General features: G+C 39.5%; 1 protein-coding gene across 5 annotated transcripts in view; it reads left to right on the plus strand.

The window, feature by feature from the left end:
• The window catches only part of kcnab2a (potassium voltage-gated channel subfamily A regulatory beta subunit 2a), a gene marked incomplete at its 5' end in the record, with an annotated part of 82142 nt that overhangs the window by 29366 nt on the left and 33989 nt on the right, over window positions 1-18787 (plus strand). For 2 of the 5 annotated variants that reach the window (XM_079683160.1, XM_079683161.1), the window contains 2 exons: window positions 4266-4433; window positions 7151-7192. In XM_079683160.1, the coding sequence (XP_079539286.1) occupies window positions 4357-4433; window positions 7151-7192 (119 nt within the window). Of the gene's footprint in view, window positions 1-4265; window positions 4434-7150; window positions 7193-9816; window positions 9922-11690; window positions 12059-18787 lie in introns of those variants that run through there. The other 3 variants (XM_079683159.1, XM_079683162.1, XM_079683158.1) reach the window with 3 other exon arrangements.

Genomic DNA, 18787 nt, shown 5'->3' on the forward strand with positions numbered 1-18787 from the left:
CTATGAAACCACAAACTGTCTGATGATGAGAGCAGGGATGATGCGCCGACATGGATCCTTACATGGTTGTGACTTTCATCTTTTGATAAATGTCACTGAAGAAGAAAAAGGAGATCCCGTCTGAATCCTCTTTGTAGGCCGGCGGAGGGAGGCTGGGTTAGCTTCTCTCTGCCTGACTGTTCTCCCATGTAGGATATCCCCGGCAGTTTTTGTCTTGTGAGCCCGTCTCCCTCTTCCACAGCCATCTGCTCAGATCCGTGTGTTCTCTGCAGCTGCCAACACACTACAAAACACCGTGCTGTGCTTTCCAAGCCAGCACTGCCTGCCTGCTTTCCTTGCTCACGTAAGCCCTGTCTCAAGAGGGAATTCACTCAGGCTGGGTGTAGGTGGATTTGTGGATGGATAGCTTGAAGAGCAGCCTTTTGTGATTCAATTTTGCATTTTGTTTGGAAGAAATTGAGGTGCATTAGACAAGCTTAACAAGGGATATGAAGCTGCATGTCTTTCATGGCTTCAGCTTGTCAGGTACGATATGGCACCATCCCCAAATCCATCCAGTGCTTGTTCTTTGACTTCCACCTCAGGCTGTATGTCATAAGAATCCCTAAAACCATAATATACTATATAGTTTTAAATATATCATAAACAGGAAATGTGATATTAGCTAATATTTTCCAATAGATTTGTGATTATTTGCCAATAAACTGCAGTAAATTAACATGGCAGTAAAACCATTTGGAAATAATGCAAGTACACTTTAAAGAGCATGTAACTGTTGATGCTCGAGGTTGTGTTCAGATCAACAATAACACTGCTTTAAAAATGCAAGCGGCTGCTTTGGTGTGGGCGTGTTGCTACGTGCTACAGGGCACCTGTAAGAAGATACAATACAGGAAGTCCATTTGGATGGCTCATCAGATGCTAGGACACTAAACGATTCCTCTGTATGAGATTACCTGACAGAGAGCCTATTTGGGATTGAACATTGTACTTTTCCATCAAGAATAAATGTTGAATGGCAAACTGCAGTAACACTTAGTTAATGTTGAATAGCAGTATCACCAAACAGGAGACAAGGCAGTTGTAGTCAAATAACAATTCCTTTTTCTCTTCACTTTTCTTTCTGCTTTCTCTCTCGCTGCAGTTTTAATCTGCAAAGTGCACGTTGGACCGTTAGTGCAGTAAATCTGAACCCTCTAACTGGAGCCGGGCCGAGCCTGTAGTGTACCGCAGTGCTGCAGTCAGCAGCAGCATCCTCTCTGACTGCAGCTCACTGCAGGCGTCTCTGTGAGGGACTGCTGCATTGCTCTTCAATGTAGTGATCAGGTGTAAACACAACATGTTTTGTAGAATCCAAATCCTAAAACAGCTCATAACGTAAGTCATTAAACTGCAGAGAGGGCTAAAGTAGGCAATCGAGTTTAGAGACCCCCTGTGGTTGTTTATCCTAATTTATGCAAACATGCACTAATTGAACGGGTCAGGATTGACTCAACTGTTCACTTCAAAATAACTCAAATATAGGACTTTTGTTTTGTTAGGTAATGGGGCTTGTCATTATGTAAAAGTGTTGATGTTGACAAATGACTGTTGTTCCCCTGTTATGATGTAGTTTGGGTGATTATTTTGTATTTATAATAACTCAAAACTGCAGTACAAATTGGCTCAAATACAACTTTAGCTGCACCACAAGTATGCATTAATTGTTTGTTCTTATTTTGTCTAGCTTGTAAAAATATAGTCTTATATTCAGATCAGTTTCATATCCCTGTTGTGTAAACCTTGATTGCATCAAGGGTTTTTTCTGTAATTTCCCTGCATGGTTTGCTTTTGATATCGTAAATGTAGCTGGTGTGTGTACTTTCTTGCGTGCGTGCAATTAACTTAATAGTGCTCTTCCTTTCTCTATTACTCATCTAGAGTTATTCTGGAAATCAGTGCACAGTTAATTAAGAATGACCTTCAGTCAAGGACAAACCAGATATCTTTGCATTTGACTATTTCCTTCTTGTTTAACTGTAGCTAATGCAATATTATGTAGCTTGGCTTAGAACGGCAACAAAAGCAAAACTAGGCACACTGACTTTATGACTGGTTTGATCTATATAATGTCACTAATGTAAAATATCTATACATTCTTGCATATTTCTGTAAAACCTATATCCACATTAAAGATTATTTTCCATCATCAATCTAATTGTGTTAATATTTGTATTGTTAACCCTACAATATTCTCACAATATCAATATAAGGGTATATGATTAATAATATTGTACTATTTGTTCTCCTTATCTCCCACCTACAAGAAAGTATGCTTTCAGAGCCCCCCCCTCTCAACCCACTGTGTTCTCTGATCCGCATCAAAGACGGATAATCCAGGAGGACTTTGCCACTCTGTGTGGCAGATTTACCACCTCTCCTTTTATTGGGGTCAGGCCATCATCATCACCTGGTCTCAGTCTGACTGGTGTCCCATTGTGTTATGATGGAAACCAACGGCTAGTGAACGTTGAATAGGTCCTTGGGAACATGGGACACCTCTCAGCCGGGGGAGATTGATGTGAGGAGAAAGTCACCTTCATGTTATCATTACGATGTCGTTACAAGCATGACTCACGTGAGTGCAGCCACTGGCGAAATAGGGTAGCATGGGCTGCTCCGCTCACAGCTCTGCCAGGGTGACAGAGTCCACTCCTCATTTGATTTGATCCGCTACAACTAAACCAGGCTAAAACCTCAGCAGTGCCACTCCCCTACCTCTCCTGCACCATTATTGAATTCAAATGTCCTGATAAGGCAGCTCAGATGTGTGTTCATGGTATCTGACCACCTATCTTACTCTCATTGATGCCCAGCTCTGTTGCTATAGTCCTCTCTACAGCAGTGGCCTGCACCACGGGCAGACACTTTGAATTATTCGTAGATTCAAGTCGCTCTTAGCGGTGGATCTGCTACGGTTTGAACGCATGATTAACCAGGTTGATGAATTATGATCAAGATCTTCATAATCTGTGAGGGTTTTTCTGTGTTGTGATTATCCTTCTCTTTGTCTGGTTAGTTATTCTGAGTATTCCAGACTGGTGTACTAAAGCCTTTACAGTGAGTGTATATCTTACAAACTGTAACTCAGCTGTGGGAAACTACAGCAATGATGTATTCATTGTGCTTGTGTCTGCAGTGTGAGGACATGACTCCATCTAGTGGTGGAGGCATGAAGCAATCCTTTGAAAATGATGACACAATGTCAAATACCTTCACTTACCCCTCTCTTTTTGACTATACATCGAATGTTTCTTTTATATTAAAGGTTATTTTCTAAATTCCATGAAACAAACAACCAAATAAAAGTGACATGGTCTCAAGAGGCACATTTATTGGATTGCGGTTTGGTCATCTATAACTCTGCAGCAATTGTTGAAGAACATCTGAATGTAGTTATCTTTGAGGTTAGCTAATGGACTCTGTGGTCTTTGCAGAAATGCACATCCTGGACTACACTTAGGTTTCCGTCTATGTGAAGGATGCCTGAGATCCATTTTGCTTTAGACAGTAGACCAGTTGTGTGATTCCAGGCAGGGTCAATGTCGAGCACTTTCTCCTTGTTTTCTTTAATGACCCTCTCCTCACCCATCTAGGATCAGGAACGTCTGTTCATGTTCGAACATGACCAGGTAGAAATTGTGATCCGTAATAATGTGATGGGTCTCCTGACATAATTTGTTATGGCCTTCATTTGTTCCTGTGTCTTCTATGCTCTCTGCACTGTTATTGCTATAATCTCTAACTACAAATAATGAATGGGGGGCAATGACGATGCATTTCAGTACCATTTTCTGACTCGTAAAACCTGATGTTCTGAATTCCCACCTCCATCAAAAGGGCCACAAGTTCTTCATTGATATCCCAAACAATAGATTTTTAAACCCAGTTCTAAACTGAGCTACTGAACAGCATGGCATGAACATGTGAATATTTCCTCTGAGAAACAATGAGAACGGGTTGGATGGGAGTGTTTGTTCTTCTGAGCATTGTTATCCCCAGCTGAAACACGGCTACAGAGTCGTCTGTGGACAGTTGCAAAGTATGAAATATTAGTGATATATGGATTATTTTGGTATTTTTGTTGATAACCAAATAAATGGATAATAGTAAGATGAATAATACAGTACTATATAAATATAAGCTTTATGGACACAGATTTGATCCTGTTTGGTAAATAAAACTTCCATCATAGACTGACATTCGTGTCTCTCTCTCCTGTCCAGAGGCCCTGATTGGTGATAAAGTGTAGCCTGTGGTCCCGGTGAAAGAACACCACCCCCGGCAGGCTGGCCACGCCCCCTCCCTCCTGCCTCCATGTATCCTGAATCTACCACCGACTCCCCCGCTCGCCTCTCCCTCCGACAGACTGGCTCCCCGGGCATGATCTACAGGTGAGTAAATGGGCGGGTTTTATTTACAAAGACACAACATGTTTTATAAAATTGCATGTATGTCCATTGGCCAGTTACTAAGGATGTATCAATTAACAAACTATTTTAATCGACATTTTAATTTAAAATGTGACCAATTATTGTTTTAAAGTAGTTCATTTAATAATTAAATCTGTTACTTTACAATACACCTTCCCAAGGGGCTTGCTTGGTAAATGCAAACAGTAGTAAGCATTCTCCATACTGTGAGAAACTGAAAATGTATGTGTGTTCAGTGTCTTGTCTCCATCAACTAAATCCTTGCTGTGATCATAGATATTTATATTACATTTCTATAAGGCCCGCAAAATAATAATAATTTTGCAACCACCAATGATTACACAAACTATCTTTGTAAATAACTGATACCCAGGCACAATTGTTTGGATCCATATTTAGGAAATTGTGATTCTTTTTTGAACATGTTAATTTGTGGAGGTTTACCTATATTCCCCTAACATCAACACTACCCTAATAAAGACAGAAACCATCTTGTTGTGTATATACATTAAGGTCAACAAAAGTACTTGAAACAGGTCCCAGAAATGAAAACGTAGGACAAACCACACAGAGCATCTGCAGACATATTGCAGCTTATTTCATTTTCATTTGTCTCAATAGCGTTATATTTAACCTGCAGAAACAGCACGTCCATGCCTTATGTAGAGACTATCCTGCACTCTAAGGTTTCACCAGCATGTGGTGCCAATGACCCATCATCTCAAAAAGCATCTGTTCCACTCTTCTTCTTTAAGCAGCTTTATGGCAGTGTTTCACATTACCTCCACTCCAGCCAGATGGGCTGCAGGGACATCTATCGGTTTGGTGATACTTTACTGAAGTGATTTGACAGCTATTGGTCTCATAACAATAAAACATCTTGGCATAACATCTGATTTGCTTTCACTTGATGAGATGTGAGACATAAAGAGAAAGTATTTTCCAGCTTACACCAACTACTTTGACCTGGTTTTAAAGTTTTCTTAGCTCTTTTTGAAGGTAACAAACATCAAAAGGTGTTAAGTGTAGCTGGCTTTGTGACGGTGAACTTGTATTTGTTGTAGAGCCGCCCCAAACAGCCTGGCTAACACAAAGAGCATAGAAATCCTGTCAAATATTGATAGTGATAGTTATTAAATCATATTTGTTGTAAGTATTACGTCGGATATATAGCATTTTTTCTGTTTTGATGGTTGGTTCAAAATTTGGGATTGTTGTATTTGTGTGTGTTTATTTCATTAAAACCTAAATGTCATAATGCACATGTCTCTACAAAAATATTTTGAGGTACAGTAAGCACTCTATATGAAAGACAACAGGAATGGGTTATCAATGATGATTGATTGTCAAAACACAATAGCTTTCTTTCAAGGACAAGGAAATGTTCAGTGTGTTTGAAAAGAAACCTCTTGTACTGAAGGAACTCAAAGATAATAACTTGTGTTTTTGGCACACATTGATGTATCCAGGTGAATGTAGAAATAGAGTGGTGGTGCAGTGATGACATATTTTTGTAAGCCGACCAAGAAGCTTAAATCGCAAGGGCTTCCTTAGAGAAAAATACATTAAACATTAGGGTATTTACTGACGTGTTTTATGTCAAATCTTGACAATTTCTTAAGTTTGTGTAAACAATAGACCATTAATAAGAGATCAATCAAACAACACGTTAAAACTAGGGATGTCCCGATCACCTTTTTTTGCTCCCAATCCGATTCCGATCATTTGATTTTGACAATTTGCCGATACCGATTTTTCCCGATCCGATCTTTATGCAATGCATTAAGAGAAAAAAAAGAAAAAAAGCATTCAAGTTGTCCGTTAAGGTTATTTTTTTATTTAAATTGGATATTCTATCCAACATGGATATAGCTTCTTTCTTTCACAGCAGCATTGGATCAGTTCAGTTGTGCAGCATTGGATCAAAACAAAATAAAGCTTTCAGTACTCGTTAGCTTACTGCTACAATTAGACACTGCGCCCTGCCCACTCTGTTGCCAGATTTGAGAGGAATAAGCAACCAGGTCTATGAAAACAAGCCCCAAAGAAGCAACACATACATGATGTTGTGTAATTTGAAACCAAAACTAAGGCCTCAGGATGACTTTAAGACTTGAACATGGTCATTTTTGTTTTGTAACATTGAATACAACATTTAAAAAAAAGTATTTATAATCTTTTTTTTTTTAAAGTCCCGATCCCCGTTTTTTTTCCTCCCGATTCCAATCTTTAGAAAATCACGTGATCGGCTCCGATCCCCGATCACGTGATCGGATCGGGACATCTCTAGTTAAAACAATCTTTTTGAGATGAGCGAAGTGCTAACTAACTTCTGGGTTATAGGATTCATTCCTGCACCACTTCTGTCTTCAATGCACCAATAACAGCCCTTTTCAAGTAGTAGTATCATAACCATTTTTATTAGCACTATGATGATTTATGGGCATTTGCTCTGACATTTCCTGCAGGTTTTGTGATTACTATATTTATATCAATGTGTCTGTGATTTCTAATGCAGAATTTTCTGTTTCTTTGCTTTACTCTCTCACATTTTTTAGCGTCTTTGGCAGTCAACACCTTCCTGTCTGTATCCAATTTTCCCAACTACTAAATTCTTTCTTTTCCTGCTTATATTAATCAAAGCTTTCCTTTTTCCTCCTTTCCCCTAATGTCTTCAGCGCTCGTTATGGCAGCCCCAAACGACAGCTGCAGTTCTACAGGTACCTGTCTGTCTCACTGTTTGTTGTTGCAAAGCGGGGGTTTTCAAGAGAAGGCTTTCGCTTTTTTTGGTTTTGTGTGTGTGCGTGTGCGTGACAAGTGTTTTTTTCTTCCTTATGTGTATGTATTTATAACACTTTGTGTTTTGTGTTTTATTTCACTATAATAACCTTGCTGTGGACACTGTGGTTCTGTCATTTAAAAAACTATACATCCATCAATAACCCTCTGCAGCATAGATAACACTCATCATCTTCTATTTAGCTGGCAATGTATTATCCAGCTTAAACCTGATAGGGGTGATGATGGATTGTGTTGCAAGGTTGCTCGCAGAAACCTCTGAATCAACAATAACTGTCTCATTTTAATGTTATGTCTTGTGTTTTTTCACCATTTTTTTGTTGCAATGAAACTTGAGACACTTCGTGTTCCTGTCAAACTGCAACTTGTGACCAAGAAACTCCTTACAGAACTGATTTCTAGACACTTTTTCTTCTACCTCGGCATGATTGGGCAGATAGTAATTTCCTTTAATAATCATTTCTATATGAAACTATAAACCTTTTGGACCTCAAGGGAGTTGAACCGGATCCGTCAGTGTGCGAGATGAGACGATGTTAGAGTACGGCTGCTGTACTCACTCCTCCTGTAGTGTGGCTTTTAGATGGTCAGTCTTTCTGCTGCTTAAAGTAGGATCATGTTTTATGCTCTGATATCAGGCCTTATACTGCTGATCCAGTTATAAAAACCACTGACTGTGTGGATGTGCCTGTAATGAGCTCACTATCGGATTTTTCTCTTGGCGCCTTGCACATTTCTGTCCTTTTAGAGTGCAAACCGTCCCACTGGCTGCTCCCCTGGCCTACTGTGTATGAGGGGGATCGATTAAGACCCCTTTCTCCACCCATCTCATCAACCTGACTGGCTGATGCTGGGAACAGAACCTTTTTATCCTTTTCAGTCATCTCAACAATGTATCACACAATTTGTATAATGGCTACTACACTTGGTGCTACTCACCAGGATGCAAAGGAAGTCTGAAAGTAGCCTAGTTAAAGTCTACAATCTTCGACCCCACCTCATTTTAGCGATAATTCATATTTATTTTCATCTGTTTTTCTGAATGATCAAGCATGAGATGTAGATCTGTACTGTTATACGTGATCTATTAAGAGCCAGTTTGGGTTTGTTTTTATTATTCTGTATTAAGAATGGTTTTAGTATTTCCGTCACTGGCTATCGTAAAACCATTTGATAGTTTTCAGTGGACTGAGTGCTTTGCAATGGTGAAGGTAGTTGACTTCTAACCTCTCCATGACCCATGTGTATGGATTAGGGAAAAATACTTAATATACTGAAAAAAAATGAAAAAAACATACTTTAACGCATCCCAAGTGTCATAGGATTATGTGTAATTTAGAGATGTTACGGCTCGTAATTCAACATTTTAAACTATCTGATTTTGGTTTTAAAAAACATTTTAAGGGTGGTAGGGTCTCAACTATGAAAGCTACATTTTCACTTGTAGAACTGATAAATTGATTTCAAGAAAAACATGGTTTTACTAAATGGAGGATAACCAACATTTAGGAAGTTTGAATATTGTTTTCTCAGTAGCATCACTCGTCATATATCAAAATAGCTCACCAGACGGTAGAGTCTTGAAAAGTCTAAAAAAGCAAGAAATATAGTTTTCTGTAAAAACAAATAAGGCATTCATAGGTATCAAAGGAAGATATATGCCATACTAGTTTATTTTGTCATTATGAAAGTGAAACAGGATTTAAATGGCATTCTATGTTGCCTAAGTACCTTTTTATATGTACAGTCTTCGGTGATTACACAGCACCACAAGTATGCAGCTGAAGGCAGATGATGTGCTTTTAGTGTATTTGTTGAGATATTGATATGGAGTACTTATTACTGACAAATGTGTCTGAAGTCAGTGGCTATTATTGTACTATAATTGTATACACTTATATAAATTATACAGATACACATTAGTGTCCATTAGTGTAAATTGTCAGAGATGACGTTCATGTCAGTACATTGGAATGCATTTCTCTGTGTAACTAATGAGGCCAGTAGAAAGCTTGGTGCCTGAAATGTCTCCGTTGAGACATTATTACAAGAAAACCTCAGATTCTGACCTTGACTTGAACACAATATTGTGATGTGGAGATGCAGCGAGGCACACTTAACCCGTGGCCATTTCATGATTACTTGTTTAGAGAGAACTTGAACATTATCGGTGTTTATTTGTTCTTGATGTCTGTGTGTATGTACTGTAGAAGTATGTGTGTGTGTGTTTCATGTGCGCACAACACTCAGTGTGGCAGGCCCTCATTATTGTCTAGCTCTTAGTATTCTTTCCTGTGGAACAACAATCAGAGGCTTTTAGTGCAAAAGCTCTGGTGAATAATTCAAGGCTGATATTATTTGCTGCGGTTGGCAGAAACAAGACGGGCCACTAAACGACATAAATGGATTTCTTCCACGAGATCTCACAGGGAGGGGAGGTGGAGAGGTGTTGGTTGTGGCGCTAGAGTATGGTCCAAGTGGTCAGGGGAGGGAAAGAGATGCACTCTCTGAATCACTAATTGCTTTAGACGTTTCCTAGTAAGACACTCCCAGTTTGGGTGGACCCGCTCCATCTCTGTCTGCAGTGTGTGTTTATAAGAGCAGTCTGCCACCCGTAACCTCGCTCATGAGCCGACCCGCAAGAAATCGGGTGAGTTTGAGGAGAGATTGGCTTTCATGACCACACAAGAAGAGCGTTTGCGTGAGTTTTGTGTGTCAGGGGTTGGCAGAGTGATGTGGATGCATGCTGCCTAGCTTGAAGTCTCCTCCTTTATTTGGATCTTCTGTCTCTGAGCGAGGAAACCAGCTGTTCGGGAAATAAATTGAGAATTTGTTGGAGAGATTGAAGTCATGTCGTGTTGGTGTCAAAGGTTTGACAATCTTTTCTTCTTCCATGTTGGAATTCCAAACTGATGTTTTTGGAGGGTCTCTGCAGTCTGTATTCTGGAGTAGATGCGTTAGATTTATTATTGGTTGATTCTCACCGAAAGACATAGCTTTATGTTAGTTTTGTGGTAAGAGTGTACCGTTTTGTACAGAGGCAAAGAAAGTGATGATTAAGATTTGTTGACTTTTAAACAATTAGTCAAGCTAAGAGTTGATGGTATGCTTCAAACCTGCAGTGAAATATAACATCCTCATTCTCCGGTTGTTATAAAGGTAGTTACTCTGTATTTACAGTGAACCAAACTGATCAACAAATATTGTTGATGGCAGAGATTATAAAATACATTCCATTTCAAATGTAATGTTTATTTGAATTGGCATGTTGAAAATCCTTGTCTTTTGTTAATGTTTACCGAATAATTTGGCTATAATCACTAAATCATGACTAGGATGCTTAATACTGTATATCTAAGAAAGAGATGTTCCTGGAATTTAGACTAAGCATTTGTTTGAAAAGTGTTTTTGTTGCTGGTCAAATGTTTTCAAGCTCCTACTACAATTCTTTATACATTAATACAATTGTGTCTACAACTATATTTTAATAGACGTCGTATTAAGAGTATATGGTTTCTAAATTACAAACCATCTGGAGTTTAAAGTATTATAATATTAACAATGTATTAATATACAATTGCAGTCTCAGCGTTATAGAGTACATTGCCTTCACTGAGAAAGCAGCTATGTTGCAAGTGCTCAGTAATGCATTCAGCATTAAGTAGCTTCTTGTATTGACGGTGAACCTGTCTCAGTGCTGCCCTCTGTTGATTAAATCAAACACAGCACTCTGTAAATTAGAATCTTAAAGGTATCAAATAACCTGAGCAAAAGTAGATTTGTTTTTTAACAGAAGAATGACTAATAAATGGTCAAAAGGAATACTTTTTGAAATGGAAAACGCAGTCGCTTTAGGCTCAACTCATGAAGCCCAACTGTAGATTAAAGATCGATGACATCAAAGTGCATATCATGCCGTTGTTTTGGGATTGTTTTAAAGCTTGAAACCAATCTGTTTCTTCCGGTGCAGATAAGCTTGTGTGCCTTTTGTGGGAGGCACTCAAATTGAATTGTGGACTACCACTCTCTGGCCCTTGGCTCTTCCTCTAACTCCAGTCAGAATCAGAAGTGAGACCAGGTTGTCCCCTCGTGCTTGGTGCATGTTTGAATGCCTCTTCTTTGCAGATAGCATGTGTCCTCTTAAGTCCTGCTCTTTAATCACCAGCAAGTCACCTGAATGCTCCCTATCACTGTTACCCTGCCATTGTGTACCTGTGAGGGGAGGGTGGAGCGGGGCTCTGTTGTGCGACTCTGATTACAGGATGCATGCCGTCCCAAGCAGGAAAGCTGTTTTCTTTAGGAGCAGGTGCTATTTAAGGAGGTGGCTGTCCTCTGCGGACTCCTCACTCCATCTACTTTAATCTTAAGTGCACGGATTGCCTCAGCATCACAAGTTGAAGGAGGTGGGGGGGGGGAAGCATGTTTGCAGGAGGGTATGCGGGTGCCTCTGGGGGGATTCCGGGCCGGAGCAAGTCCAGTTACTGTCCTCCTGAAAACCTGCAGATCCCCAAACCTCCAGTGCCAAGCGGGGTTCGAAAGAGCAGCAGCAGCAACAGTGGCAAGATGCTGGCCATGACATACAGCGACAGCATCCGGAGCGGGATCAACCGCTACCACTCGGACCAGGGGCTGAATCAGCCCCCCGCCAAGCCCCCTGACCCAGTTGAGCTGCAAAGAGTCCGGGAACAGAGAGTCGCCGCTCAGATAAAGAACATGGAAGACTTCCTGAAGATGAATGGCCTGGCCATGGAGGAGTGTGTGTCCTATCAGACAGGCATGAAATACAGGTAAGAGAGGGGCAGAGCTGGACAGGGACTCGGATACAGCAGAGACCTCATCAGAGGTGGGGTCCGAGAACCAGCAGCTTTCTTAGTAGATACTTCTACTGAACAGGTGTTTTTGTTGAGTTGGCCTCAAATATTACTATTTTGTTCCTCTGCTGTTTTTTTAATACATGATGCTGTCAGAAGATCAGGCTCATCCGTCTCGTTGTTTATTTCATTACAGTCTTGCTCTGTCCTCTGGTCAGACTGCTCTCTTGCAAAGGTACTGCGGCTGAGGTTTTATTTTAATCATCTAGGTCGGTGGCATCTTTGCCCAACTACATGGGAAGGACAGAGGGCTCCTTAAGGAGTTACCTGGCCCCTTAAAATCTCACTCAGACTGTCTTTCCTGTTTTCCCTTAATCATGAGGTTACTCTTCCTGATTTTCTGGTTTCTAAATTCAATGTAGGATTTTAAATATTCTTTTATGGGTTGAAAAGATTCAGCCATTTCTTAAGATAAATAGAAAATTACAAATCCATTCCCACAATTCCACTTCTAATGCTTCAAAGTGTATTAAAGACAAAGCTATTGTTCTTGGCTCATTTCATATAATTGTGTTGGAGATAAATAGCTTTCATAGACATACGTATATTATATGTATGACTTATCCATCTCTATTTATTAAACTTGTCAGTATGCCAAGCTTTTGTTCATAAGTCAAAGACTATATCTGAAAAGATTACTTATAGATGCACTAATAATAAGTATGGAATGAATGCACCATCAAGGCACAATGCTTATTGTTACAGATAGGAGATGCAATTAGATACCTATGCTCAATTTGTCTGTGTCATCAACACAATGACAGCAAACCAAACATCTTAATTTACGGACTTTTGCTTTTCCAAGGATGAGGTCGCGCGGCAGGCTGAGCGGCTGTTGTATTGTCATTGTTGTGGACATGGATAGCCTTCGTCACACACAGGCATGGCTGCTGTTGTTTTTCACTCAGACCATTGGCCAGAACGCAGGTATAGCTGGCTGCTGTTACCAAGTCTGGGGTGTCTTGAGTTTTGCAGTCGTCTACAGGCAGTGTTGTGTGTCACCCCCATGCAAGCATGTTTACTCGACCGTAGTTGCCTTGTCATGCTCAATCACTTGCCCGTGACGGGCTTGGGTGCAGGTTTGCGAACACGCATTTAGAAGGCTTAATGTTTCAAAGAACAAACCTGTTTTATAACTTAAACCTCAAAAAGAGCCTCCTATAGTAACCATTAACACTGGTTGCTTCAATAATACTAGAGCTAAGTATCAGCATCGTTTTGTTTTCCTATTTTATCTAGTGGATGAGTTAAACAATATTAGTGTGATTTCTCTCTTTTCTTTGCATTGTATTTAACCATTCATATTTGTTTAACATCAGAATAGTAGCTCATCCAACAAAGTGAGTCCTCCCAGGATCTGCTGTTTTGTCGTACCGTAACCGCCAGCAATTCTGTGATTAGTGCTGCAATGGAAGTACATGCGACCTCTGACACAAACTCATCATTATTTCAGGAGTGAGGCAGGCCAGCTTTGCTCCTAAACTAATTGCCATCTCTTTTTCCAACAAACAAAAGCAAAATGGTTATTTTGAATGAATTTCCCTTAAATATTAAACCCCATTTCTTATTCAGCGTTATTTATTATAGTTTATTCATAAGTGGCCTGACACAAAAGTTTATTGTCTGTTTTTTGGAAAGACACTGATAAGGTGTGGTGCTAGCCATAGCCACTCATTCGCAGACCCCATGCTCATAGAGACACACACTGAGTTTCTGAATGGGAGTCTCCCTTCCTTGAAAATAATGATATACTATACAGAGAACCATGTAAAAAAACAACCCCTATTTGAGCAAGTGGTCATTTTTGTATCTTTAGGTTATTTAGGATGGCACTAGAGTGCTTGCACATGCATTGCTTTAATCTAGTCTCCTTACCAAGCGTAAATAAATGGTTCTGCTTTAGTCATTGTCTTGAGTCATTTCCTTTCATCACAAGTTAACCTTCTCACAGATATCTATCAGAGTTGAATTATTGTCTTCCTCTCTTCTTTTTAACACTCTGCCTTACTCACCACTCTGCGCAATTACACATGGCACTCTTTTCTGGCAGACCTTTAGTGAGATAACAGTTTTCACCACTAGAAAAGCTCTAAATGGGTATAATAGACACCACTTTCACAAGACATGATTCATATTATCTCATCTAATACTCATATACTAGTGCGTCTGAGTAATGATATTACTGATCATGTAAGGTGGTAATTATTATTTAATTCAAATTAAGTAAAAGGATTGCCCTACTTCCATCATGTCTTTTGAAACTAAACACTCCCAATCTTCAAGTCCATTTAGACACCAGAAAACTTTCCGTAGTGTCCATGACGTGCGGCTGAAAGAGCCAGGCAGCGGGTAAAAGAGCCAGCTTCAGTTCAGCTAGGCGAGACAGGAAGCCTTGTGTCTCCTAGAGGAACTTTATGGAGGTTGACTGGAGAAGTATACATTTCTGGAGTGACTTAACACTTATGGACATGGTAATGACCTCCACTAAGATGTTCATATTTGCGATCCCGCTCTCCACCAAAACTGTTCTTAATGTACATTATGCCTCTTCAATTATGACAAGCCTTGGGGTTCACAGATGGACATATTCTCTCCCAAAAATAGTTTTATGTAATGAAATATACCTTAAAGATTGAGAAATGTTTTTGATGCCGTTGATTGACACTTAGTCTTGTTCTTTGCAGTAAAGCATGATTTAGTCGTGGTAAGGCCACTAGGGGGCAGAAACACATTTAAAAAAGCAGACCGGCCGAGCAGTCATTTATGTATGCAGCGAGCTCGAGCATTATTTTGGGGGAAGTGTATTGTGGCTTAATTAATTTAAGGCTACAATATGCTCAGAATTTGTTCTAACTTTCCTTCATTTTCATTAGGGTTTGACTTGCTGATCATCAAGCCTAAGAATCATTTTTGGCAAAGGGGAATGTCTCTTTAGAAAGTTATTTTTAACTTTGATTTCGGACAGCTACTCTCCGAAATCGAGTAGTTTTAATGACTTAGAAGTAGGAGAAGAAGCCAATGCTCACATTTGGTAAAACGCAACTAAAGAATGACCGACAGTTTTTCTTTAAGGCTGAAAGGATTGTCTAACTAAATTGATGTATATTATTCATTTGGTGCTCAAGATTTAATCACAATTCAAGCAAACACTGCCAGTAATTCTAACAACAAATAAATCTGCTTTTGTCTTTCAGATTTCCTTTACCATACCAACCAAATGCATTGCAGCAAACACATAGTTAAACTTTGAACATCTCTGTTAAGCAACCTGAAGCTGATATATTCTCAACTAGCAAAATGCACGTTACCATGTCATATTCCTTAATAACAGCTGATCTCCACTAGATGGTGCCAATGTTCCACTTTAACAACTCGTACACTTTCCAAATGCCTCCCACTGCACTCGGTGCCATAACGTTTTCACTGAGCACAGCGAGTGCAGCACTCTTTGCACTCCTACACTGCTGGCATCACTAATATGAATCATTTTCTATTGAGCTTAGCCTGATATTATAGCTAGTCCAAAAGATGACTAAAAGCATGTGAAATAGCAGCCCTGTCACTGGGTGGCAGCAAGAAGGATTGTCTGTCCTTTCGTATCTAAGTTGCCTCTGCTTCAAGGTGTCACACATACTTTCTTTCTTAACATCCTACAAAAGACATTAATCGGCACGGAGACACTGTAAAATATATCTTTCTTAATCTCGGCAGCCTCTGCAGCATGTGTCAGCCCATGCAACTGTGACATTTTTCTTCAGGCGATCCCCTACTCCAGAGCTAAATTTAGCAGTGGACTGAGTATCCCCAGCTGCATACAGCTGAATGAGCTGCAGCCTAACCTGCTCATCCATTTTAAACCACTGCCACTGCCTCGCAGTTATGCTGCATCTACTGTATGTGAGCTGCAGACGTGTCTGTGCTTCACCTTTGCAGGAGAGGGAGATGATGTTTAGGTATTTGAAGTGATGTTGGATATTAGGTTTCTAGTGTTGACCTCTCCGGTTGCTTTTTGAGCAATGTCTGGCTGGTGAAGTCTGACAGCTTGTCCAACTGTTTCTGGTCAGAAATGGGGGGAACGCTAGGATTTGTTTTTGTTTTTTAAATATTATGTAAGGCATCTCAGAAAGATGTCCTCATAATGCCAGTTGAATGTTTAGTACTTAGTTGTTTGATTCCTGAATTGACCATGCGTGTAGTTTTATCTGAAATGATGCCACAGAGGACTGCACTTGAGTTGGTGTTATGGTCATCATTGGTTACTACTGATTCATAAAGTTGCAACTTTTTGATATGTAAGGTTTCTTTACTTTGATGTCTAGATGTGAGAATCACAGGAATAAACGTTACACAAATTGTAGCCTTGTCATACAAGTAGTTACAGTTTCTTTTATTTGACAAGATGCAGGTACATTCTTGATAATTAGTTTATCTTTGTAGTGCTGCTCCTTCCAGTGATGTATATAGTTATACTGGACAACACGTGTCTTGTTCTTCCCATTTCCTTCCTTTAAGTATTAAGAGCATCTTTATAGATGCACTCTCCTTTATTACACTGCTGAACTTCAGCAGGAAGCAATGTTCTATAATTATTTACACTTATGTTAGCATTGCTCTCCCTCACATGCACTTCTATGCCTTTCTGCAATTACCATGTTCCTTTTTTTTGTCTGGAAGAGTGTGTGTCTGCGTGTTAGTGTGTGTCACTGGGCTGCAGGGGGATTGCTCTGTACTTTATGAATACCCAGCAGTGACAGGAGGTAGGAGGCCCGCTCCGCTCTTCTCACACTCAGGCTTTAGAGTTGTGCTGTTGTCGCTTTGGATCCCATGATAGTTTTTACCTAACAACATTCAAAAAAGGCACATATCTCCTTCACTGTCCAAAACCCTCTCTGAATAAAATGGGACATTTTGTTGACATAAAAGTTCTGCTAGGGCCAATTATTTTTCTTTCCTTCTATGAATCAGAATGTTCTGCCTCAGTTTTGAGTTTTTGGGGACTATCTTTCAATAGCTTTCATGGTAAATGCGGTGAGTGTGTACTTGGCCAGTGTCTGAAGCTATTCCCATGAAGAAGAAAAGTTCACCAAAGCTTTTAGTGCATTTCTGTGGATTTATGCTCACTGTTGCATATTTAATGCAGAGGGGAAGTTTTCTATTTCATGCTTGACCACACTTTTAGAAATGCAGCAAAAAGCAGATCCAGAATTAGTTTGATTCAGGTTTATTTTCCTGTAAACATAGATTATGTTTAAATATGTAAAGTTACCTAATCTTTACCTGTTTTCACATTTACTTACCAGTTTTGCATTTATACTAAACTATCTTCTTGCTCATGGTACCTTCAGCTATTTATTTTCTTTATAGTAAACCTCATCACTGATTGAATCCAGTTCTTAAAAACTACAATATCATTTCTTACTGTATTGATATTTACTTCAGATCGTGTCTTTGTAGTGTTGTTGGAGAATTCAGAAGGTTTGAAGTAATTTGACCTCTTAGCATGTTTTGGTCAGCGATTTACCAACAGCAGTCCTCATTATAGTTTGTTTTTATATTTGTACAGCTTGAGGCCATGCATGCCAACATAATCAATAGCTGAGAAACAAATAGGAATCATCTGTTTCATGAGCAGACCTTGTGTTGATGAAATGCCATTTGATTGGCATGTATCATTATACTGTAAGCCGGAAGGTGGATAAACCTGTAACCTATGTTTAAAATCAAAATAACTTCATATACAGAGCTACACTTTGTTTTATGATCAGACCTGATACAGCACGGATTGATCCTAGTGATATACCACATATGATTTCAGATGATAACGAAAACCCACATTTTGATCCTGAATTACTGTTGGGAAAATTGGAGACAATCCAAAGCAGAAATACCAGCCGTTTATCTTAATCTGTCCAAATGTTGATTTGATCTATTTGATTTGATCTATTATTATCACACGTATATATATATATATATACAGTATATATATTTTAACATCTTCGAAGAATGACCTTAGTGTGTATAAATGTAAATACATTTTTTTACTATTTTTTTGGAATTACCATTGCAGTTCCAAGAGCTAGCAACCACATCTTCTCACTGAAAGAACCTGCAATACAAAGCATTTCTGCCCAGCAACGCTCCTCTGTGTGAACCTCAGGTAGGATAAATGCACACTGTCAGGCAGGAGGATCTTCAGTTCCACAGAACATACTATTCTGCTTCCTCCCTTTCTTTAGATTAAGGCGCTCCACAGTTGTTACATCACTGCTGTTTTGTAATGGTCTAATATTTTACCTAAACTCACATTGTGTGTTCATTTCATTGTGTTTCAGAGTCATGTTTTCATTCTTAATCATTTATCTGGCTGTAGTGAACCATGAAATATAAAGTTAACATAACAAATATGTTGTTTTTATTGACAATTTGAACTATATATAAAATAACATATAAGGCAAAGTAACAACTATATTACATAATACCAGGGTTTCCCCGTGTGCTATTTTTGATTACCTCAGCTCTCCCGCTCTGTTAGATGCGTCACTGGGAACAGCTGAAACTCCTCCTGAGCCCTGCTGTCTGCGGGGAATCTGTCATGTTCACTGGAGAATTATGATTACCGCACTCGCTGTTCACAGATGTGACCTG

This window comes from Notothenia rossii, assembly GCF_949606895.1.
Source record: "Notothenia rossii genome assembly, chromosome: 5".
Taxonomy (NCBI): domain Eukaryota; kingdom Metazoa; phylum Chordata; class Actinopteri; order Perciformes; family Nototheniidae; genus Notothenia; species Notothenia rossii.